Source organism: Sebastes umbrosus, chromosome 3 (assembly GCF_015220745.1).
Source record: "Sebastes umbrosus isolate fSebUmb1 chromosome 3, fSebUmb1.pri, whole genome shotgun sequence".
Classification (NCBI taxonomy): domain Eukaryota; kingdom Metazoa; phylum Chordata; class Actinopteri; order Perciformes; family Sebastidae; genus Sebastes; species Sebastes umbrosus.
The window spans coordinates 39,273,962-39,300,443 of record NC_051271.1 but is presented as its reverse complement, the minus strand read 5'-3'; the positions used below and the strand labels follow the sequence as shown (position 1 = coordinate 39,300,443).

Genomic DNA, 26,482 nt, shown 5'->3' with positions numbered 1-26,482 from the left:
GAGGGTAAAGCAGGTCCTCCACCAATCGGAAGGTCGGTGGTACGATCCCCGGCTGCTCGGGGTCACATTTCGATGTGTCCTTGAGCAAGACACTTAACCCCAAATTGCTCCTGAGCCATCGGTGTGTGAATGAGTATTTAGATTAGATCCTGATAGGCAAAGTTGACACCTTGTATAGCAGCCTCTGCCATCAGTGTATGAATGTGTGTGAATGGGTGAATGCTGACATGTAGTGTAAAGAGCTTTGAGTGGTCGGAAGACAAGAAAAGCACTGTATAAATGCAAGTCCATTTACCATTTACTCCAGGCCTCCACGGGATTTTCTCCCTTTGAACTGCTGTCTGGACCTGGTTTAAGAAAGCTGAGAGGAAGGTCCGAGCCCAAGTAAAAATGAAGTTCGGAACATCCTGGACCTGAGAGCAAGACTCCACACATTGGGGCAGGTATCACGGGAGAATTTGCCCAAGGCCCAGGAGCGTCAACAATGCCTGTACAACAGAGGAGCTAGATTGTGACAATTTACACTGGGAGATAAAGTGCTTGTATTACTCCCTTCTTCCAGCTCCTTATTACTCACCAAGTAGCAAGGTCCCTTTGTGACGGCGGGTGGGCGGTGTTGATTATGAGGTGGTGCGTTCTGACAGGGGAGGGGCAACACAGGTTTACCACCCTCAACGTCCTCAAAGCATGGAGAGAGGCAGAGCCTGTTTCTCTGGTAACCATGGTGAAGGAGAGATGAGTTGGGGGCTGAGGTACCAAATTCCACTAATCCCGCCTTGCTCCTTTATGATGACAGTCAAACACCGTCCCAGAGAGCAGATGTTGCCAGGTTGCAGCAGCATTACGCTGATATGTTCTCCCCCCTGCCAGGATGCACAACTCTCATACAGCATTTTATTGAAACTCGCACGGGCGTGACGGTGAAAATAGTTCAGTGGGAATTAAAGGCAGATGGGAGTAATAGAAAAGTCCAACAGTGCCTGGTGTAGCCCCATCATTCTTGACCTCAGGAATTAGGTTCTGTTGTAAGATGAATGATGTTTCACAGTTTGATGCCTACCCAATGCCCCGGGTCGATGAGCTCCTGGATTGGTTAGGGAGTGCTCGTTTTTCTTACGACACTGGATTTGACTCCAGGACTGGAGAGCGGAAAAAGATTTGTGTTTGAACTGTATGTTGGAAGCCGCTGGACCTCGTGCACTGGGGAGACCGGGCAGTCAGAGGTGTAACGTCCAAGTTGTAAATCTGTGTTAAATTAGTGTGCGATCAGTTATAAATTAAAACTGTTGCAGCAATTTGTCCTGTCTGTGACTGTGCCAGGAGAACCCACGGTAGCAGTATTGCCACACATGTCATCAACAAGATGCGTTTAACAATTTATTGGAGAAAACATGAATAATGAGTGATGAATGAACAGTCATGGTTCATTCGCGTATCTGAAAGTATTTTGTGGGAGCTTCGTCGGGAAATCCACCGTTGCACCATTCATGACCCCACAGGATGGCTGCGACTATTATGGGATTGATTTCAAAGAGCGTGGAGGAAGTGACTGTGCATTCCCTTGCAACTCCGGGCCATTTTGCTGCTCACCTTCTTCCGTCGTAGAAACCCCCAAAACCGACAGAAGGAGAAGCATCGGTGTACAGGTCAATATCGGGTGGGTGAGTCAGATGATCATCGTAAAAGAATGTGATCCCAGTTCAGTTGGCGAGAAGATTGAGCCAGAGATGGAGCTCGGCACGGCTTGAACTGTCCAGTGAGATGGAGTCTAAGAGTGATGGGATTGCTGCTGAACCATTTTCTTCTCCAGTGGTGGAGCATGCTGAAGAAAGTGAGCAGCAAATAGATTTGTCACAGTCAGCTAAAACTCCAAAAAACGTTTTTGAGATTAGGCGTTGCTCTGCTGGGTCCATTATTGGTTGGATCCTTCTGTAGAGAAGAGTGGAGCAGGTGGAACAAAATGCAGGAGACTACAGACAACAGGAACTTACTTGGAGGAAACAATTTTAATACAAGATTCGGTCCAGGAAACACTAAACAAATGCCTGAAACAAGGAATATAACAGAAAGCCCCAAAACCTAGAAACCAAAATCCTCTTCTAGACAAATCAGAACTTATTATAGACCACTAAAAATATATATAATTCGAGAGAACCAAAAGTCTTAACAAAAGGGCCTCTGGCCACATAGCCAAACTGTGATAGAACCCTTGACCCTATTTTATAGTCATTACTTTCACTTGTTTGCAGTAATTTCACACATGTATTTTTGGGATGAAAAAAAAAAGTCCTATATTTCCAGTGTTTTAGATTTGGATGTTAATTATTTTCATTCCTATTTAACAGCCAGTTGTCCCCAGAAGACTTGGCCCAGGTTCCACCTAACTCCACCTCCAACATCTTGAACCGTCTGATGGTCAGCTATGACGCAAGAATAAGGCCTAACTTTCAAGGTAATGCCACAAACTGTACAGGTAAGTGATGACAAACATTTTCTTTTTAGAAAGACGGTGGCCGCATACGACCAACTTGTACGTTTATGTGTACTCATCCAGAATCATAACATATGTTTCCATTAAAAGGTTTATAGTTTTTCAAATCAGGGCACCTGACTAATATTTTTTTTTTTAGACAGATTTGAAAACTGTAAACCTATCCTTTAAAGTTGTAAAAGTTCCATTTATAAAAATCACTTTAATTAATACATATTAATATCATAAAAATAATAAATTTTCTGAAATGGCATTATATCCTGGCAGGTATCCATTAGTAAATTATTCTGTGAAAGAGTCATGTCTCTCTGACTCCGTGCTGTAATCCAATTTGCAAAATTCCACTTTGACCAAATGAAAACAATCAATCAGAGCCAGGGAAGTCTTCTTCTCAATGTCAATCACTACTCATGCACAAGTGGGGCTGCCCCTTAAGCCTGGGACACACCAGGAACGTCAGGAGTGCGTGGTGACTGCGTGATTCACGCGGCGGGTGTTCACACCAGCTGCGTTTCAGCTTGCTTGTCTGCTGTGTTTCTGCTGCTGCAGCTACTGCTGTCAGCCCTTTCTACATAGAGTTTGCCTTTTACTGGCCATTTCTTTTCATTATAAATATAATTAATATTGATTTTAGACAGAGAAAGGTTAAGAAACGTGTGGTAATCGGTCAATAATAGTAATAATCCACAATTAAAACTCCGTACTATATTCATTCATGGAGCCCTCCAAGTCACTGTAGGTTCTAGAACACTGTCCGGCACATATTTCAGAATAAAAGCGTTGTATTAACAAATGAAGGAATTCTCTCTACAGAAAAAACACTTGAGGGCTTTTATTTAAAAATGAAAGCAGGAAGCGTTGATTTAAACCCCATACTTTATCAATTCATGAAGCTCTTTAAATCACTGCATGTTCCACAGCACTGACTGCTCATATTTAAGAATAAAAGCCTCGTGTTAACAAATGAAGGAAATCTGTCCACAGAAAAAACACTTGAGGGCTTTTATTTTGAAATGGAAGCAGGAAGTGTTGATTTAAAAATAAGTCTTTACTTTTTTTTCATCTCCATAACATAAACTGTAGGAATCTTGCTGGTATGATGTCAATATACTGTCAATAGATCACCTTCACTGTCTGTGACATATTTTACAGATGTCTAGACATCGAAACTGTAGTAATGTAGCTGATATGATGTTAATATACTGTCAATAGATCACTTTCACTGTCTTGTTGCTGTGAAACGCGCGCGGCACGTGTCAAAATAGGCGCGACCTCTATTCTCTAGAAGAGACACAGCTGAGACGCGCGTCTCACGCGGGCAGTGTGGCTGCTCTAACTTGTTAACACAGACGCCGAAATAAAAAACAACAGGTAACGCAGCCACCATGCGCTGCTGGTGTGTCCGAGGCTTTACCCAGCTAAGTCTTCCTCGGCAACCCTTCCTTTAACAGTACCCTAATTACCAAGTATTTACCCGGTAAATAAATGGTAGGCTACATAGTAGTATATTATTGGGTATTAACCTGTAATTACCACTGGTAAATAAGTAGGTAAATACAAATAACTACAGCTGAAAAACCTTCATTACAGATCAACTCAAATAAATTCTGTGTAGTTGTGACCGGTTAAGGTTGGTAATAACTTAGATATAATTGCGTACTTTCCAAGAAACTAGGCAACCAATTCTTCGAAACACCTCCTTATACCCCTCACTTCAAGGTACAATTGTAGTTATCCAAGGTTTATTTTGGTAACAGCCCAATAATAATAATAATTTTCTTGAATAGTTATTGATGGCTACAACCACTTATAATGGCTTTATTAGATTTACCTTAGAAACTATATAATTGTTTTTATTTAAGTTGAAAGACTACATCAATACTTACATGGTAACAACCTCCGCAGGAACAATTTTCCTCTAGTGTAGTAGAAAGTAAAAGGATGCCTTGTTTGTTTCCATAATGTTATCATGTTCTTAACATATTTTTTGTAATAGATTAATCCCTTTCTAAAGCAATCAATACAAACTTGTGCCATGTATGTTTTGCAACGTAACTAAGTAAGTCATACAATTAATAGAGTAAGTATAAGTGAAACTGTACTGCAAAAGAAAGCAATGTTTAATCCCTTGGTATTACAACATCCTTTCATAAAAATGGAGGGTTATCTTTCCCATGCAATATAAACAAACTTGTACCATATGTTCCATAGTGTTATTAACAAAAACACAACATTTTATTGAATAAATACACTAAAACAGGAGATATACCATACTGTAGTTTAATTCATACTTTAAACATATTTGAAGGTGTAGCAAGTGAGATTCATAGACCAGAGATGTACAGAAGATAGGCTCATTTGGGAACACAATTTGTATGAATAGCACAGACAAGGACACACAGATGTTGGTGGCCCAGCCCTGGACCATCCCCCTGTTCTGGGGGGCTCTGTTTCAGGGGGCGGGGACAATAGGTGCACTCTGGTGGACGCCTTGCCTATTCATACGGTTCTAATTCTTGGACATGCTCCTTTTCAGGGTCTGTGCTCGCTAGAATGACACAGGACTGGTGAGAAGGGGTAAGGTGTGTGTGTGTCAGCTGTGTTGCACATGATCCCCCTTTGGGCATGATAGACCTACATGTTCACGTTCTCTTTGTGGTGTGCAGGGTGTCTACTGTTTGTCATTTGATCCCTGCAGGGTAGGACCGTGGCTTTACCCAACACTAACATTTCAAGGAATCTCTGACATCCATTTTTTTTAAATATGTGTTTACCACCACCCTAACAATCTCAAAACATTGCCATAAGGCTGTGGTTGAGTTAACTGTTAACCTTCTGAAATGTTTGGATTTATTAGATTAATTAATCTGCATCAAAGAGTGCATTGCATTGTTTGAAAATAGAAAAAATAGAGCACTTTAACCTTAATGACAGTGCACATAAATATGAGGGCAATTTCTATTTTTTTTTCATACAACACAACATGTGTATACAAGCATTGGTTCTGTATACAAGTATGTCCTAAGACTAGGTCCTATTTTTGTGTGCTGTTATGTCAGTGTATTTGTGCTGTTGAATGAAAGTGGTATAGTGTGATGTTGTGTTGCTGCCGGGATTTTTTTGCAATGCCCAAACTTTCCACGTGCCTTGAGAAGCGTTCAATAACTTATTACATTAGTACAGTGAATGGTTAAAATGCGAAACACGGTGGTCTGACTGTTCTTTTTTATGTATTGTAGTTAGTTATTGTTGTAGGTGTGGGGTGAATGGAAATGGCATTTAACATATGTGGTTATAAATAAAAAAATACATAAACATGGTTCTTATGACTTTCAAACAAATTGGATTTATTGATGATAAAAATATATTGATTTTGTTTGTTAAAACTGTGTAATCCAAATAGATGGAAATTTGTATATGCAATTAAAATACATACATCTTGAATATTAGGCCTAACTATTTTTATGAGTTTTGCAGATTCTACAGTATTGTTGGCAAGTCCCTCTCAGATAGATGAGAGATCTTTGGTGGACACTTCCATACTGAGTAGTTCTCCTATTATTTTGTCTGACCTTATAGTAATGTTACTGAAGTGTTCTCCGTGTGTGGTTAACTGTTTTACGGTTTTACTGTTTTAAAGTTGACCAATATACGGGATGTTCCTTTTCCTGTTCTGCTATAAGACATAGGCCTATGGATTGGCCTCCTGCTCCATATACTGTTTATTCTTCCTGTTGTTGGACTTTCTAGGACCACTATCCATTTCATGTATTTGCACCCAGTACTGAAACAGGTGCAGGATGTAGGGGGAAAATGCTGTCCTAGCTTCAACAAAAGTCAAATTCCGAACAGACACATTTCAACAAAAATGTACAAATAAAACAACAAATAATTTAAAGTAAACAGGGAGCAGTGACTTGTCATTGTGACAAATCCACTGCATTTGCTATTTGACAAAGAACGTGGTAGTATAATTTTTCAATTAATTAAAAACACCATTGTGACTCATGTCAATACCTATGCCTGTTGATTGTACACAAACAGAAAAGAAAGCTAATATTCAACAGTAGACATTGAACAAAAAGAAGAGATGATGTGTGTGAGAGAGAGAGAGAGAGAGAGAGAGAGAGAGAGAGAGAGAGAGAGAGAGAGAGAGAGAGAGAGAGATTGAGAAAAGATGCAAGGCAAAAGAGGAAACAGGATGAGAACAGAAAAAACATGAGGATTGTGTGTGGTTGATTTGCTCTGTGAAGCTTCAAGCTACAACCAGATGTCCTTCATCTATCTCTCTCTCTCCACCCCCATCCCCCTCCCCCTCTCTCTCTCTCTCCTTCTCTCTCTCTCTCTCTCACACACACACACACACACCACAATAGACACACAATTGGGTCTGAGAAGTGAAGCCAATGCTAAAGTGCCTCAAACTTGCATTCTATCTAAGGCAGATGGCCGCCCACCCAGAGCCCGGTTCTGCTCTAGGTTTCTACCCGCTAAACGGGGAGTTTTTCCTGGCCACAGCATGTTGCAATGCTCCTGGTGGGATCTCTTGTTGGGTCTCTAAACTATAGAGTACGGTCTAAGACCTGCTCTATATAAAAAGCGTCTTGTGATAACTTCTGTTATGATTTGACGCTATATAAAAATAAATTGAATTGAATTGAATTGATTTAACAACATTTTGAATTCTAAAGTTTATGAATTCTTGATTTAAGTTAAACTTATGTGTTATGACTGACTGGAGTTGTGGATACTAGAAATAAGATTTGTTTATTTTGTGCTTTGAGTTAGGTCTTTGAAAGGGATAAAGGCTGAGTTTTGAGTTATGTGTTGAAGTTGTGAGATACCTCTGTCTGTCAAAGAGATGAAATTCAATGTTATTTTGTTTTGAAGAAGATTCAGGTTATTCAATATTGGTTTGTATTTACAGGTTATGTGTGTGTGTGTGTGTGTGTGTGTGTGTGTGTGTGTGTGTTTTGAGTGCATGGTTTTATGAGCTTTCCACCAGGCTGTTAAGGCTTTGGCAATGGAAGGATTCTTGAAGCAGTTATGGTGTTTTATGATATTGCTGATGAATGACAGGGTTGATATGTGTATTTCATTGCATTGCTGTTGTTCTATATTTAACCATGGGTGGGACTGTTCTGTGGGATGGATCCATTTTGTCATTATTTGTAACTGATTTGCCAGGAAATAATTGAAAAAAACGTTTGGTGCACCTAGTCCTCCTGTATTTTTTGGTGTTTCTAGTGTGGTCAGTTTAATTCTTTTTATTTTCTTTGTTTTTTCAGTAAAATTTTGTTATTTTTTAATTTAAAGAGCTGAATTGTGGGAGGTGGGCATACTAGGATCATTGAGAAAGGTCATTTATTTTGGGTAGTATTGTCATTTTGGTGATTGCCATTATCCCTATTAGTGATATGGGTTGACTCATCCATCTGGCTGTGTCGTCTTCTATTGTTTTGGTGAGTGAGTTGAAATTTAAGTGTACAAGTTCATTATTGTGGCACCTGGGAAAAAGAGAGTATGAGCTCCGTTGACTCACATTTCTGATTACAGAGTCACCAATAAAAAGTGTTGATGAAGCAGTCGGCACAGGCTGATGGAGGCTATGAGAGCAGACAGCAGCTCTGTGAGTCACTGTTCTGGTATGGTGGAGATGAGGTGGAGATGGAGCCAGACATCAGCTGCTTCTGGGGGGGCTAGTGAACGAGAGTGACCAATGTCACCAATGTTTAGCATTATAAGCGCCATTTACTAGTGCCAAGTTTATGTTTATTGTTTGGATGATATTATTTGCTGGAGTTCAGAGAGGAATATATTTCAGTTTAATGATGGAGAATATTGTGAATATATATGGTGTGATTCATTCCTGTATTTTGACCACTGTGAATTTGAGTTTCATCCTGTGTACATGTGACAAAGGGACAGGAGGTGAATTTTATTGTGAAGTGACTTTTATTGTGAAAGGTTCTGTTGTATAAATAAACGAGTGAAGGACGGAGCAATACGGTCGTTTTACCGTTGCCGTTGGCTTTGGTACCGGGCCAACTCACCGCGTAAAACATTGTCATGTTGTCCTTGAAATGTGGTTATTGACAGAAAGTAAGTAAAGATAAAGATATGAACAATGAAGACTAAAGATAGCCGCTGGAAGCATGCCTCGTCAAATGTACCGTGGTCACAGAGAGATGGAACAGAGGAAGTAATGGAAGGAAGGTGTGATTAGTGCAGTACGAGGATTGAGAGATCAAGGTAAGGATCAAGTTTGGTGGGATGATTGGGTGAGGGTTGTGTTTGGTGGGATGGTCGAGGGGAGTGTTATGTCCTGGCTCTGAGACCATAGCAAACCAGCAACGGAGTAACTACAAACAAAGAGATTACCAAAAGTTGAATTAAAGGGACTATTTGTAACTTTCAGAAATGCTTCTTAACAGCTACACCTGTGGCCGTGAAATCAACGAAAGTCAGCGTCGAGCTCGCGCTTGCTCGCTCTCAATATACCTGAACGAGCATCACTCAAAACAGTGAGGCGACACACGTCAGCTAAAACCACAATATCACTCTATATTTCAGCTGCTTGGCAGTAATGTTAGCTGACCAGACAAAGGTCTCTCCATGAACATGATTTAGATCTGATCTTAGTGTTGGCTTTTACTGCCTCAGCGCAGGATGATGCAGCGGGGCTCTGCAGCGTGTCTCCCTGCTCTCTCCGCCCGCAGCCGGAGAGAGCAGAGAGACACAGGCACCCGGTCGGTAACGAGACGATAACGTTACTAGCTAAGGAGCTCCGTCACTTCACAAGACATGGGAAACCTCTGTTGGTCTGGAGGAGCTGCAGCATTTATTTCTGCACAAACATCCACTGTACATTCACTAGATATTCTCAGAGCTAAACTAACTCTTCTGCAGTGTGGAGTGAGCGCGCGTTCACGTCTAGAGGTGGAGCTCTCTGAGAACGCGCGCGCTCTCTGAGTGAAGGTAGGCAGGCAGAGGAGGAGAGGCAGCGGCCACACGCGAACGCGCATATGCGAGTGCGCATGTGTGGCGACCCGCTACATTTATACGCTTAAAAAGTTACAAATAATCCCTTTAAGTTAACAAAAATTACACAAAATACAAATCGTAACAAATTAAACTGACAGAAACCATGCTGCCAGACTAACTTAAGAAATGGTAAATGAAATGAACAAAGGAAAGGTTGACATAGCACCCAGTGGTGCCAGGGGAAAGAAGTCCAAGGACTGTGAGGATGGGCGGGTCTTATAGACCAGAGCAACAGTGGCCAGCTGTCTCCAATCACTTGATCCACCTTCACCTCCAGCTCCAACCAGCCAGGGACCAGGAACACTGCAACACACAGGCACCGCACAGCACCAAACAGTACACCAGCCCTAGAAGAGGCCCTGGGGCCGTCACAAGAGGGATGAAGAAAAAAAGGGGTCGATACGTGGGGATGAACGAGAACAAACGGGGTCGTGGTGTGGCTAGAGCGTCTTGAACCCGGGGGGTCAAGACTCGGAGTGACGTCACAGGACTGGGCCAGCGTGGGCTCGGAACGCGGGTTGAGTCGATGGAAGAGGATAGCCTACATAGTATGGTGGCTGAAAACGAATGGACCGTATTCGCATGAGGATCGTAGTCTGCTGCCAAGAATTTGAATTATTGAAATGACAGCAGAAGTCTGGGCTTGAGTTTTGTAGCCTGGAATGTGAGCGGCGTAGATGAGGGATAGGTGTTGGGCTAGGATTAAGGTCAGTTTGTGGATGAACTTCATGAGGTCTAGTAATTGTTAGCGACCTTTACTTATGATGTTGAAGGAGGAACGGACGTCTGAATGGATAAGAATAAGAAACTAGTGGAGGGAGGATCGACCTTGAGGGATGGTTTGGGTGGAGAAATTCAGGTGTCCGAGCGGGGAGAGAAGCTGACGCTTGTTAGTTTGAAATTTGCGAGGAGATGCGATGAAAGACCCTATATTTTAACTGTCTGCCTGAAAAAGCCTGAATTTATCCTCTATCTGAAGCAACAGAATTGCTTTTCTAGGCGATGGCTTGGGTCCAGGTTTACTTCCTGTCGGCTCATGTCATTCACATTCACTGCACCTGAAAATAAACTGGGACACATTTAGAATGTTTATGTTTAAAACTGAAATGTTGTACAGTTGTGATATAACAGGCCCCGCTGTACGGGGCGTGTAGACAGATAATATGCCTGTAAAACAGGAGAAATGATGAAGCAAAGAAAGCTTGCTGCCGTTCGTCTGGTAGGTTTAGCCGGAATGACAAGCTTATCTGGGCGGCTGTGGCTCAGAAGGTAGAGCAGGTTGTCCACCAATCGGAAGGTCGGTGGTTCGATCCCCGGCTGCTCCGGGCCACATGTCGATGTGTCCTTGAGCAAGACACTTAACCCCAAATTGCTCCCGAAGGCATAGCCATCGGTGTGTGAATGAGTATCTAGATTAGATCCTGATGGGCAAAGTTGGCACCTTAGTAGCCTCTGTCATCAGTGTATGAATGTGTGTGTGAATGGGTGAATACTGACATGTAGTGTAAAGAGCTTTGAGTGGTCGGAAGACTAGAAAAGCGCTATATAAGTCCAAGTCCATTTACCATTTACCATTTATAGCAGCTCGGTGGTCCGAAACACATCCTTTACTGCAAACACTTAGCAAAACAGTCCCTTTGCGGCAAGCACATAGTTTACTTATGCCGTTTACTGCCCTGTGCAGTCTATAGTGGTATACATATCCACTAATCTAAGTCTACAAATCCAAGATGGTGAATAAGTAACTGTCTGGCTCAGCCCTGCAGTCCGGGAAGATCGAACAAATGGTATACCGATATGGGGGGAAAAAAACGAAGGCGAATTACATCATTAGACAGAGTGTAACTGCCTGCCGCAATACATCATGGGTCCGAAATAGTGTCTGAAATAGTGTTGTCACGATGTTGGCTAAAGATCTGAAAATAATAGGATAACTTGGGGGAGTTTGAGGTTGTCTTGGTACAGGCAACAGATTCGACTGGTTTACTTTATAAACTGAATACACTTTATTCCTTCTATTTCTAAACAAAACCGGAATAAACCACATTGATGATCCAAGCCCGGTAGAAAGTATACCGCTGTACGAGGTGAAACCATTGTGATGAGATTTAGGACTAGATCAAGCTAAGCTCCTTTGGTGACAGCAGCGCATGCAGAAAATAGCTCCCATAAACTTTGCTACATTTATGTCTGTTGTCTTTTTGCCTTTGTTTCTGGAGCATAAAGATAAAGGGACTACAACTGCATTTCGTTACGCAACTGTGTTGTACAATGACAATAAATTAACCTTGAACTTTAATTTCAGAAGACATGTTCTGACTTGAGGGGGGAGATCACTGTGAGTTTTAACCGCTCTCGGGTTTTCTTCCCTCTTCTCCTTCACTGTTTCACTGCATTCATGTGGAAATTCCTATTTGGGAAGGTGTCTTCCTACAAATATACAGCAACTCATCAGCATCTGATCGGAAAATATATGTCTCTGTTTTACATGTTCTGGTGTCATATTGCTTCAAGTTTGTCTTATGTGTGTATGTGTGTTTTAGGTATCCCAGTTGAGTCCAAGGTGAACATCTTCATTAACAGCTTTGGGTCCATCCAGGAGACCACTATGGTGACACATACGCACACACCACAAATACACAATGTTGTTTTTTTTAAATGTTCTTTAGTTTACAATTATGAATTTCTGTCTCTAGATTCCACTAAAGTATGTGACATAATGTCTTTTCATAATTTGAGTGAACCAACCCTTTTACACCGGTCAAAGCATAACATGGTAATATAAATGTTGGTAATATTAGCAGTGTAGTAATAGCAGTAGCTGTATGAGTAGTACTGTAGTAGGAGTAGCAGCAGAGGAATTAGCAGGAGCAGCAGTAGACATGGAGGCAGTTATCAATACAATGTATCTCTTTCAACAGGACTACAGAGTGAACATATTTCTTCGTCAGAGATGGAATGACCCTCGCCTACGACTTCCTGCTGACTTTAAGAGTGATGCACTTACTATTGACCCCAACATGTTCCAATGTTTGTGGAAACCAGACCTTTTCTTTGCCAATGAGAAAAACGCAAACTTCCACGATGTTACACAAGACAACATTCTGCTCTTTATCTTCAGGAACGGAGACGTCTTAATCAGTATGAGGTATGCACACACGTTTCATATTCTGTATCAATCTCCAGTACCCATGACCAATTCCTTTCCACGTAAATAGCAATCACTCCCAGTGACAGAGCCAACCACCGTTATCTTTCATAATTTCCACATGTCAATGTCGGTTTGACGGTCAGTGGGTCCAGAATAAAATATCACAACAACTATTGGATGGATTGCCATGAAATTTGACAAACACATTCTCTCTAACTTTTCATCTAGCGCCATCATCATGTCAAAAATTCAAGTTGTCCAGTACTTGGCCAAATACCTGCGAAATGACACGCTAACCTGAAATGATGAAAATGGTAAACATTTTAACCACTTAACAGGTAAAGCATGAAAGCATTGCCTTTGTAAACATGTTAGCATGTTGACATTAGCATTTAACTCAAAGCTTCCTAGAGTCGCTTAGTGTGGCTGTAGACTTGTGAAAGACAGTAAATGATTTCAATAATATGAATATAATGTATAAAATAAGCAGTAATGCTTTTCACAAAGTTTTATTTTGAATTATCTTTGGGTCTCTCTGAGAACCTAGACGGCTTGATGACTTACATTGGGTATCACTGTAAAGCTGAGCCTTGTGGATCCAATGTTTATAATTGTATTCATGTGTGATGATGTTTGTCCCCATAGTAGCCATTTCATTGTAACCACCAACTAGAGACCTAGAGCATTCAGAGGATGGATGGATCAAACTAGAGACCTAGAGCATTCAGAGGATGGATGGATCAAACTAAAGACCTAGAGCATTCAGAGGATGGATGGATCAAACTAGAGACCTAGAGCATTCAGAGGATGGATGGATCAAATTAAAGACCTAGAGCATTCAGAGGATGGATGGATCAAACTAGAGACCTAGAGCATTCAGAGGATGGATGGATCAAACTAGAGACCTAGAGCATTCAGAGGATGGATGGATCAAATTAAAGACCTAGAGCATTCAGAGGATGGATGGATCAAACTAGAGACCTAGAGCATTCAGAGGATGGATGGCTTTCCTAGGTAGATTGACAATAAGTAGGCTTCTGAGCAGTTTACACAATAGAAGTGCTCGCCATCCAATCGCCATCCAATTCCTTGCAGAAATCTCTAAAAGTTTTTGACACCAGATTATAGCATGCCTTTTTCTACAGTGTTCCCCAAGGTCTTGGCATCCAACCAAATCTGTGTGACAAATGGTATCAAACCAAAAATTGATGCAGCAACTTACACTACTGTATGAGACATAATAGAGCATGGGAACAATCACCATATACTTCTATCATAATGTTCTAAGCCTTTATACACTTTCACAATTTATATTATAATAAAAATGTATTATTTATAATTCATAATTTTTTTATTATTTATGACTAAAACAACTTGACACACTGTGCTGAGCAGTATCTCAAATTAATCTTCATGTTCCCAGCTTTCAGATGATGTACACCACTTCTATGTGACATCTACTGTTGACTTTCTAAAAAAATTTACATTTAAAAGACAAAAATGGGTCTACGAAAAGGAGGGGTGGAGTGGAAAAGTATCTTTCAATACTATTTATTATTAAAAAAACAAACTGGTGGCAGTTATCCTGATGAAAAAGAAAGAAACTGAAAACTTTATTTTCATGCGTTTAACCCATCGTAAGCATTAGCAGCAGTGGGCTGCGGTGAAGCTCCCAGGGCAACTTGGTGTTCAGTTTCTCGCTCAAGGACACTTTGACATGCAGACAGTACGATCCGGGGATCGAACCGCGAACCTTGTGATAAAACAAGGACCTGCTCTATCCCCTCAGTCACAGCCGTCCCCTTGAATGAACCCGGTGTGTGTGTGTCTCTGTGTGTAGGCTGTCGGTGACGTTGTCTTGTCCGTTGGATCTTACACTCTTCCCAATGGATACACAACTGTGTAAGATGCAGCTGGAGAGCTGTGAGTACACACACACTCACACACACACACACAATGTTGGATAATTACAGGCAGTGAAACAGCTTTTGACAAGTCTTAAAGGGACTGTTTGTAACTTCTTACACGTTTAAATCATTGCTGGTCGGTGTCCCATGCGCGCTCACGTGTGTCTACGCTGTTCAGACTCAGACTCCAACACAAACTACACAGAAGCACCAAAACCTCTTGGTTGTATCTAGTGAAGCCCGTCTGTTAAACAGTGTTGGCCGCGGTCAGAGGACGCGGGGGAGACCGCAGCTTTGGTCTCCAGGGCCGAAGTCTCTGTTGTACTTTGCTCCTCTGCCTGCCTGCCTTCACTCACACACCGCGCTCGTTCTCGCTATTTCAATCCACTCTCAACTGCATGCGTGCACACTCCACACTGCAGAAGAGTTAGTTTAGCTCTGAGAATATCTAGTGAATGTACAGTGGACGTCTGTAGAGAAATAACTGCTGCAGCTCCTCCAGACCAACAGAGGTTTCCCGTGTCTTGTGAAGTGACGGGGCTCCGCATAGAGAAACGTTATCGTCTCCGACCAAAACTTCGGCGTCTCCCCTGTTACCTCCGGCCGCGGTCGGGAGGCTGAGGCAGGAAAAGCCAACACTAGGATCAGCAGTGATTCATGGAGAGACCTTCGTCTGGTCAGCTAACATTACTGCAAAGCAGCTGAAATATAGAGTGATATTGTGGTTTTAGCTGACGTGTGTCGCCTCACTGTTTTGAGCGATGCTCGTTCATGTCTATGTAGAGCGAGCACAAGCGCGAGCCAGACGCTGACTTTCATTGACTTAACGGCCACAGGTGTTGCTGTTAACAAGCAATTCTGATTCTTACAAACAGTCCCTTTAAAGTCAACTGTTGCCATTCTAAAAGTCAGGATAACGGTCCAGGCATTTTACCCCAAAATGTTGGTCAACCTCACACTAATTGCAACAAAAACAAACTCAATGGATTTTGGATATGTGACGTCGTATAACATTTTCTTGGCCATTACTCAAGAATTCATATGGTAATTATTACAATTTCACACAAATGTTATTTTGACATTTTGGACAGACATGGATGTAAACTGCAACTTGACTGGGTTGGCGGAGGCGTACAACTGCAAGGCGGCAATTCTAGGTTCCTTGTAGCAAAAACAACAAGGAAAAAACACATACAGTATATCCGTGATGACAATTTATTTTGCAGGGGTTGCAGTAGACACTCATTTCATTCTGCCACTTTGCTGCCACAGGGCATTTTGTACCATGCTGCAAACTGTGTGAGAGAAGTGGGGTCACAGACACAGCAGAGTGTCAAATAAATGTCCATCAAGACAGTAACTGAAAAATACTACAGAAACAGTTTGGAGCAAACTAAAAGTGAAATAACAACCTACAATTTGCGTCTTTGAGCTACTGGCCACCGTCTATACATGCGCCACCATCCTTTGGTCACTGATGTTCCGATGCTGTTCATAATATAATGTTCAATATTTCAGTTTTGTGCTTGAATGTTGCATATCCCTAAATTTCAACCCATTCGCACTCCTAACTCGTCAAATAACGGTAAGTGCCCCTCGGCGTCTGATGTACCATGTAGCGATGTAGCAGGCTTTCAACTAACGCCAATGTAAACCTACCTGCAGTGTTACTCGACGGAGCGAGTGGCGTAGTATTAATAGCGCGAGTGTCTGCTCAGGGCAGGCAGGATGGGTGGTGGTGGATGAATCAAACAAACACAGGACTTTAATCCCAGGAGACCACTTTGTGTCCTGTGTGAAACTAAACATAACCGGTGACTTATTTTGTCACGTAGTCCCCTGAGTCACCTGATCACTAGTCACGTGACCCGTTAGTCACATAATCGGTTAGTTACTCGGTAGTCATGTGAGTCATACGTGAAGTTAACGTCAACCACGACCGTTTCCTAACCCTACCTAAGTGGTTGTGTTGTCTAAACCAAACTTCCTGTGAAAAATGAAGTTTATTTTGAAAGGACACTATGCACGTAACAAGCGTTTATTGTCACGCCCTCTCTGGTTTGTCCAAAAGTAACGTAAGAGGGGTACCTGGTGCGTCGGTCTGCATTGGACAAGTTGGGAGTGAGAATGCGTTGTAAATCCACGTGTTTAACCAAATTAAATCTGGGATTGGGAGGTATTCCAGCGTAAACAGACACTAGCCTACACGGTGAACAGAGGGTGGGAGGAACTGGGGGTTAAACGGGACCAGCAGCTCATCTTCACGCCAGTCCCCCAAGCGGCTTAATCTGACCATGGTGTTGTAGAGTTCATTGTTACTTCATAAAGCAACATTTATTTATTTTTTGGCCACTCTTTTGGCCCCAACAGAAATCACAACACTGACATATTATTACCTTATTATTACCAAACAGTTGCATATTTACATGTCCAATAGATACAGAGCAACGTTAACATTTATTTGGAGTCGTGTTTGTGCCCACCTGACAAATGTAAGTCCAATATGCACACTCCGTTTAAGAACTCAAGAGAAAAATATCTGGCAGTTCAGCCAGTTGTTCCACTATGTTCACCCCCTAGATGCTAACTTTGTCAGATTGCTATATGCTGCTGGCAGGTTGTGTACAGTGAGTTTATCAGAGCTTTTTCACTAAAAACAGCCATCATCTGCTGCTGCTGGAAACAAAGTGGATGAGAGCGGGGAAACTGAAGCACAACAGTTAAAGGTGTTTGCATCGTGTGCATTCTTGAGGCCTAACAAACATGTGAAATGTATTTCCCTCCTAGTAAAACATTGGCTAAGACAATAAAAAAAAAAAAAATAAGTCAGTTTTTTGCATTGTTCAACGGGGAGGAGGTGAAGCGGCTGGCCGGTTTCAAGTTCCCGGAAGTCCACATATCTGAGAACCTGACCTGGAGTTTAAACACCTCCTGTCTGGTCAAAAATGAACAGCAGTGTCTGTTTTTTTCTGAGGATCCTGAGACGCAACAGACTCCCCCAAAAACTGCTGATCAACTTCTACTGCACTACTGAGAGTATGTGACATATTACCGTATGGACTGGTACTCCAGTTGCACCTCTGCAGACAGGATATTTGATTGGCCAAATTCAGATGTAAAAATTAAAGTTGAAAAACTTAAAATCAGTCAAATCCGATTGGTCAAATTTAGATCCAAAATTCCAAGTCGAAAAATGTCAGATAGCAAAAATCCGGGCTACCCAGGACAGGATAGGCAATCGAGGCTGAATGCAAACGGGCCTCCAACATCATGAGACACCCAAGCGGCAACCTCCGGTGCTGAGCAGTGAATCCAACGTGGAAGTGCCAAAAACTGCAGTTCTTCAAATGGCCACTTGAAGCTCTAAAAGGGAGTCAATTCCCATAGACCTCCATGTTAAAATGACCAACTTCACAGCAGAAATAGACATGTTTACAGCCTGGTACAAAAAACATTTTGGTGTCTAGAGCTAATTTCCCCTTTCATGACAACTGTACGGGGGGTGAATTTTTCTATAATTCGTTTGTTTAAATTACATTGAAACAGCAATAGGTAGAATTGGAGCAAATATGATATAAATATGATCCTATGACTCAATAGGAACACTCTTTCTCTCTCTGAAATGACCTGTGATTGGTCAAAGTCTCCCGTCACGGGATAGATGTTTTAAAGTCTGAAAACAGAGCCATGAGGAGGAGCAGAAGTCTAGTTTTCTCTCAGAACACTTGAATTACAATATGCTGAAAGGTTATTATGGAATTTTTGCCCAATGATGCCAAAAATATTCTGCCTACTGCAGCTTTAAGGCTGAAAGTTCTGTGTAACACTTACTATGTGTGATGATCTGATGAACCATAACAGTGAAACATATAATGTTCAAAATAGGCTAGTTGAGATAGGTCAGTGTCATTAGAGCATTATTGATGGGTAACAATGGGACCAGACAGCTGTTGTAGAGTCTTCACATACTGTTGATGTGTATTGTGATGTGTAGTATAAATGGTACCATAAACATACATACAATGAGGTCAATAGAAACAAACAAACGCATTGTATCACAGTAGTAATTACCTTATAACAAAGAATTACACTAAGTTCAAACCTTTAATCCTTTGACAGGACTTCACCTTAACCTTGAAGATCTAATGGCTGAATTCTAACTGGTTGCACCCTGGGTTTAGTATCTTTATCTGTATCTGTATCTATATTCTAGTAACCTTGACTTACAAGGCATATAGAATCACAGTATCCAATATCAAATGTTAAATCAAATAAAACACTTTCACATCAAAACACAGTAACCCAAATCAGTAGTGTCTAATATACCAGAAAGGTTTGTCAATCCTACCACACTAGCAGTGTGTAGGTAGAGGCTCCAAGGAATCTTCACATGCAAATCGTGGGCTCAGAGGCTCACCATCCTTGGACATAAATCCTTCTCTCCATAAAAACCTGACATGTTCATGAGCAACATGCTTCTCTGTGCAGCCTGGGATGACATACAGCAGGCGCACGCACATGTGGCAAAATCTTGCTCATACTAGTGATGGGAACTCCGGCTCTTTTTAGTGAGCCAGATCATTTGGCTCAGCTCACCAAGAAGAGCCGGCTCTTTCGGCTCCCAATCGACTCTTCATTTTACCACTTCTGCCTTTTATAGTTCAGTCAAATCTAGTGCTGTTTTGACCTATGATTAGTATGTGTGCACAAATATCACTTAAATTAAGTTGATTAATCCAAATGGTGCTCCGTTTCCGACTGTCACTCATCTTGTCTGCTAGTCGCGCACCGCACCGCACTCTCTCTTTCTCTCCTCCTCCCCCTCCTGCTCTGTACCATTAGACCGTCAGCACGCCGCGCACCCCGCCGCGCACCCCGCCGCGCACCCCGCCCCTCCCTGCCTGATGGTATGATCCGTGTCTGTCATCACTGGCATGACACGCAGGTCATTAACACAACATTCAATCACAGTTAACGTTAATGCACAAATTGAAGGAGCTGACAGGATTGAATTTCACTGGAGTTGTAACGTTACCTGATACAATTTTATGTGACGAATAAAGCTCAATCGATTGATTGATTTGAAGAAGTCAGTGCTCCAGTGTTTTCGCAGAGTGAAATTCGGGACCTGGTCTCACTCCATGCCGCAGCGCACGGAGCTCCTTCACTAACCCGCTCACAACATGTGTGTTGGCCGTGTGCTAAGGCATGGAGTGAGACTGGTTGTTCATCTGCATGGAGGCAACTGTCATTGATGCAGTGCAGGGTTAAGTTTAGCCGGCTACACAGAGTAACATGAAGCTTGTGTTTGTAGCTAGTTCTCTTTCATGATATAGCCTAGCTCAGGAGTCTGCAACCTGTGGCTCCGGAGCCACATGCAGCTCTTTAGCCCCTCTCCAGTGGCTCCCTGTGGATTTAAAAAGTGGAAATTAATAACTGTTTTTTTGTGTATATTTTCATTTTTATTTATCATTGTTGTATGGTATGACGGAATATTAGGGCCACATTGAGGAAATAAAATTAATCTGAGATTTCGAGAAAAAAAGTCATAGTATTATGAGAATAATGTCATAATATTATAAAGTACTAATTTTCTGTGTTATTTTCCTTTTCTCGTAAAGTTATGACTTTATTCTCGTAATATTACGACTTTTTTCTTGTAAAGTTATGACTTTATTCTCAAAATATTAGATGTTTTTTCCCCTCAATGTGGCCCTAATACTCCGTAGTACATTGTCTCTTTGGCCCTCACTGCATTCAACTTATATACTATATACTTAGACTATAAACTGTGTCACCTTCATCACAATGCTCAAATGTTTTGCGGCTACAGACAGAGTTTTTATTTATTTTTTTGCCTAAAATGGCTCTTTTGATAGCAAAGGCTGCTGACCCCTGGACTAGCTTCTTAGCCTTAGCTAGCTAGCTTGGTAGCTTCGAGCTAGGTGGACGTGTTTCAGCAACCAGGCTTCATTCGGCCTGCCTTAGCTCCATCCACGCTCCATATCTTTTCCCAATTTTTTAGATTAGCTTGAATTGTCATTGCCAAGATGGTGACGGCCGGAGTCGCCGGGAGCCACCGACTTTGAGCTTAATTTTTGCTGTTCAGAAAACCTATGGGTGACGTCACGGAGACTACGTTCATATTTTATACAGTCTATGGAGAAACCCCTCACACCCCGGACACCCTGTATTTACCACCTTCCCCTCAGGCAGGCTTAGAACCATATGCACATGGACAAACAGGCTCAGAAACAGTTTTTCCCCAGAGCCGTGGACAGGCTGCTGAACCCATTGCCCCACCCCCCAAAACAACTAGCACTTAGGCTACCGTGACCAGACGCCCCGGTTTGTCCGGGAAAGTCCCGGTTTCAAGCTGACGTGTCCCGAGTCCCGACACATATCTGTAAAACACTCAAATGTCCCGGTTTCCAACAGGCACTAAGAAATTGTCCTGGTTTTCACTACAATTAAAATTAGAATATTATACTTCCATAGACGTTTATCATGTTCCACTCATTAATTCATTTGTGCGCATGAGATAACTATACAGAGAGCCAGCACAGCACACCGCTGCAGTTTCTATAGAGAGGGATGTTGCGCACGGTCAAGCCAACATTACGCACAGACGCAACAGATATCCGCTGGTTACTTTAAGTGTAGTTTTGATCCACAGAACCCTCCGTGCTTATGTGCGCATCGAACGTGTCGTTTTGATTAATTATTCTACACAGTTCTTTCTGTACATCAACAGGCATTTCGCTCCTCTCATAACTCCTTCAGGACTGTCCGTTCCGTCTTTCACCCGGTGTCTCCATCCTGGACAAAATGTTGTCTGAGCTCCACAGTTATAATTATAATAGTCTGAGACGAAACAAGTTGAAAAATGAAAAATAATGTACGTAGGCCCAGACAACAACTTCCTCTGAGGGAAACTCTCTACAGGACTCCCAAACTGTCAGTGCGTCATGAGGGGTATAGTCCTGTGATTAAATGTGAAAGAGAAAGAAGTGAATGTGATGAGTGATGATTGTCGAAGCCTCTAATGCCCCCCCCCCGGCTATAATAATGCCTTCTTTCTGATCCCACTCCATGTTCAAATGCGCCACAGGTGCGCCAAGTTAGCCTTCCTGAGAAAACGCCTATGGTGCATGTATATTAGCGCGTGCCTGTGCGGGCGTGCATGAATGTGCGGTACAAGTGTCCCAGTTTGGGGGTTTGAAAATATGGTCACCCTAACGTGCAAAACCTAATAGCTGCTGCTAATGTAATAAGTGCTGTGAATTATATGGCCATGTGTGTTTGTCTTTGTCTTCACTGTCTTTGTTGGCCACCAAATGCATGTGCATACAAACAAAAATAGCGAACCACTCATAAAAACATTGCTCCATAGAGCTACTGGTCCACAAGTTTCAGGCCATCAAAGCAAAACAATCTGAAAGACTGCAGAGGGGAACTGCAGCGTTGGGTTATAATTCTTCATCTGTCAGTATAAGCAAGCCTGACATCACATCACATGTAGACATATGATCCACTGTTAGTATAATAAATTATTGATTAGTGCAGCTTTAATGCCTATGATCCACACTAAAGGAATCGTGGATCAGTTGATTAGTGGCAGAGGGATTTTTATTCAGAGCTAAAATCAATGAGAAACAATGTGGCATGGTTGCTGGGGTATCTAGATGATGCAAACTTCTTTCCTCGTTTAAAAAATAATAATAACATAGTTGGAGAGCTTGTGACTCAATAGTTATAGCAAAAACAACAAAAACATGAGACTACGTTTTCTTGTTTTAAAATACATTTAGAATTTAGACCCTATCAACTTCTGTGTAGTCACTCTCCTCCAGAAATTAAATATCATTAGTGCAACGTTGAAGGCACATTTATTTTATTTTAGTTTTCCATAATAAACAATTTGAGCAAAATTTTAAGTAAATATAATTTACTTCATATTACTTACTTCATTATTAAAATATTTTACTGTTGTATACAAAATTTCATGGAAAGTATACCCTGAAAATACATCATTGTCTTGGCCTCTGATGGCATGGTGCTTTCAGCAGGATTCCATTAGGCCTCAGTTAGGTGTGTTGAACTGTCTTTCCCATTTACTGTTGGCATTTAAGAGTTTTATTAAAAAAACACACCTTGTGCCTTGTCCAAGCTTGAAATGGCGTTTGACAAAGACCTCAAGCTAGGTGGTTCCTTCCTGGTCTGCTGTATGGAGGGTGACTAACCCTCCTTTTAGACCGTGGAGCGGGCAAGCTTCAATGATATGTTCAATTGTTTGCAACTCTCCACAAGCACACAATGGGCTTGGGCTGCTGCCCCATTTGTGAAGGCTGGCCAAGCAGGACCTGAATCTATTGAGGGTTGACCACTGTATCCTTAGCAGGTTGGTGCCAGGGACCTGTTGGGTGGGGTCTGACCCCAGATGTTTGTTTGGGACATCCTTGGGCTCCCATTCTTTCCTTCCCAAAGACATTAATACAGACAGATAACATTACGCTCCAAATATCCACAATGAAATCATAGTTTTGGAGGACTTCCAGTAGATTGCTCAGTTGAATTGGCATGCCCGTTTTCTTATGGTTTATGGTCAGTTGTGGAGGGGTGAAAGTTGGAGTGGTTAAAGACAAATAATCTGTTATAAGGTCTGTCACCAATATGTAGCAATGGGGAAAAAAACTGGGGAAAACAACTGAGAAAGGGGGAAAACAAAGAGTGTTTTAATTAAAAAAAAAATCATAAACATCTTTAATAATGTGTGTGTTTTTAAACTAATGTCTGGTGTGTTAAAGCTGTTGATGCTGAACATATAGATTATTAACTTACATTTTTATGTTTTAGTTGGCTATACCACCAGTGATCTTGTGTTCATGTGGCAGTCTGACCCAGTTCAGATGGATGAGATTGCTCTCCCACAGTTCGACATCAAACAAGAGGACATCAAATATGGAAACTGCACAAAGTTCTACCAAGGAACAGGTTAGTATTTCGCAATTATAGAATTATAACAAAAACATTAACACTACCATTACCATAAGCATGCATGTAGCAAATAATCAAGTTACAACTACCACTACAAAGCAAACAGTTAACCCTATTACTGCTTTAAATTTGACATTATATTTTACAAACATACTTTGATACTTGTTAATATAGTAACTTCCTATGAATGTAATCAACCCTAGTAAAACACGTGCAGTCAATAGCAGTGGCGCCGGAATGAGTTTTGAATTCGGGAGGCCTGCAGCTTTGGATGATGTAGACTAATACAGTGTTTCACACACGATTTTTTAAGACTATCGTGGGTGAATCTAGACTCTCTACGGGGGTAGAGGGTCTCCAGGAAGAAAAAACAATTTCATTTTAAAGTTGAGTTGAGAGCAAAATTACGAGGCTAGATCTTAGAACAGGGGTCAGCAACCTTTACTATCTAAAGAGCCATTTTAGGCAAAGAAAAAAAAAAGAAATCTGTCTGGAGCCGCAAAACATTTGAGCATTGTGATGAAGTTAGCACACTTTATAGTCTAAGAGAATAAAGTCATAACTTTACGAGAAAAAAAGTCATAATATTACGAGAATAATGTAAAAACTTAACGAGAAAAAAAGTTGTAACATTGCAAGAATAAAGTCATAACTTTATGAGAAATCAAGTCATAACTTTACGAGAAAAAAAGTCGTAACATTACGAGAAAAAAGTCATAACTTTATGATAAAAAAAAGAAAATATCACGTAAAATTACTATTTTATAATATTATGACTTTATTCTCGAAATCTCAGATTTTTTTTCCTCAATGTGACCTACAACAATGATAAATAAAAATGAAAAATCTAAACAAAAAAAACAGTTATTCATTTCCATTTTTAAAAACCCACGGGGAGCCACTGGAGAGGAGCTAAAGAGATGCATGTGGTTCCGGAGCTGTAGGTTGCTGACTCCTTTCTTAGAAGAACATTGTGCTTGAATAAACAATTTAATCATAAATGTTGTATGGATATGAATGCTGATGGCAAAACGTCACACAGCATAATAATGGTAAACGAGATGGGGTCCGTGTTTAAAGACGGGTCGGTCCCGAAATCGGGGACTGGGAATCCCGTTGGGAGAGAGGGTGCACTGCGCAGCGAGCACTGCACGGCCCTGGGAAGTGTCGAGGTCCGGGTGAGGGGTGCTGTGAAACTCCCAACCCGGGCCTTTCCAAGCAGACCAGGAGCTCTTTCTCAACCCTTCAGATAGCGATCTGTTTGGAGGAGATCTGAAAACTCCTGAAGTCCCAGAGTCCTCTCCATCTCCAGCCATCCTACGCCGCCAGCAACCTTGATTGAACTCAGCCATTCATGTTTCATCAGGATCCTTGCAGCGCTGTTCTGTACATACTGTAGTCTCTGAAGACTCTTATTAGGGATCTTGATGAGAAGTGCATTGCAGTAATCCAGTCTGGAGGAGACAAAGGGAAGGACCAGCTTTTCAGCATCACTGAAGGTGAGTGTAGAGTGGAGTTTGGCAATATTTCTGAGATGATGAAAGGAGATCTTGCAGAGGTGTTTGATATGGGCTTCAAAGGTGAGTTAAGGGTCTAATCTTACACCAATGTTGGTGACTGGTGAGGAGAGGGGAATGTCGTGACCAGAGAAGGTAATGCTGGTTATGGAGGATGACTGGATCTGGTGTGGGGTGCCAACAAAAATTGCTTCAGTTAATTTTAACTTAACACTGAATTTGTAAAAAAGCCTTTGTCGTGTGCTGCTCGGGTCAATCAGGACTACCGTAACTGAGTTCTCTTCAAACGATGCAGGACATGTGCAGTAGATTGTAATCCGTACACCAGTTCCTCTCCTCTCCGGAATGGCATCTCGTTCTCTTATGACGACCAAGCCAGAAGACATCCAGCTTCTCACAGATGCATCCTTTCTTCGGCTTCGGCGGCTAATACAGTGGCAGGTGGTTCTTAGCTACAAGGCTGCCCTGAGTACTTATCTCTCACTTCTTCCTCCACGATCTGCAAAATGTACCCAGTTGACAAAGCAGCCATTCTTTGGGGGCACTAACATCCCAAAAATACCGTCACCATCTAAATCTTATCCAGGCATCGGACCACATCAATACAATTCTTGGCTGCTGGTTTTCTCCAGCACACCTCTCATACATCCACAATGATCTGAACATCAGAAACACTCACACGCACCTTTCCTCCTGAGGTTTACTCTTGAGGGCTCTGTAAAAGTCAGAGCTTGTGAAGAGACTCCCACTCAGAGTCTCGACTCCACCGGTTCACACTGCCTCCAGCTCACACCGGTCCAACGTCACTCTCCATCCATTTATACACTACCCTGATTCCTCTCCTCATCCCCTCATCCCTCCATCCCTCTACCCACAACATTCAATCCTTCACCCCTCATCCTTTCATCCCTTCATTCCTGACCCTTCATCCCCTCATTCCTTCATCCCTCAATCTTCATCCCTTCATCATCATTGCTCCCATCCATCTTCAATATGTAATAAACTATTGTAAACCCATCAATATTGGCGTGGATTTTGTTAGTGAACGTATATTCAGTTGTTTGGTATATATATACTATATATATATATATATATACTGTGTATATATATATATATAGAGAGAGAGAGAGATAGCTTTGATTAATTCAAATGACAACATACTCACAAAGTGTTTTATAGTCTCTGTATATTGATTGCTACTGGCTCAGTGGGTAGTAGAGCGGCGATATGAGGTTACTTTTGTACAGCCTCCATCGTCTAGTAGTTTAGCTTTTGGCTAATCCACCAAAGGCTCTACACTCTTCGAAATAAAGGTGCTAACTAGAACCATCCACCCTAACCCTGGCTTTACTTCAAGCCTTTGGCTTTGAGAGGC

The 26,482-nt window shown here is 41.7% G+C and overlaps 1 protein-coding gene across 2 annotated transcripts in view; it reads left to right on the top strand.

Annotated features, from left to right (window-relative positions):
• LOC119484783 (glycine receptor subunit beta-like) overlaps nucleotides 1-26,482 on the top strand; it is a 71,801-nt gene that overhangs the window by 24,606 nt on the left and 20,713 nt on the right. For both annotated transcript variants that reach the window (XM_037763865.1, XM_037763864.1), the window contains exons 3-7: nucleotides 2,346-2,452; nucleotides 12,079-12,146; nucleotides 12,457-12,683; nucleotides 14,527-14,609; nucleotides 23,450-23,587. In XM_037763865.1, the coding sequence (XP_037619793.1) occupies nucleotides 2,346-2,452; nucleotides 12,079-12,146; nucleotides 12,457-12,683; nucleotides 14,527-14,609; nucleotides 23,450-23,587 (623 nt within the window). The remainder of the gene's footprint in view (nucleotides 1-2,345; nucleotides 2,453-12,078; nucleotides 12,147-12,456; nucleotides 12,684-14,526; nucleotides 14,610-23,449; nucleotides 23,588-26,482) is intronic.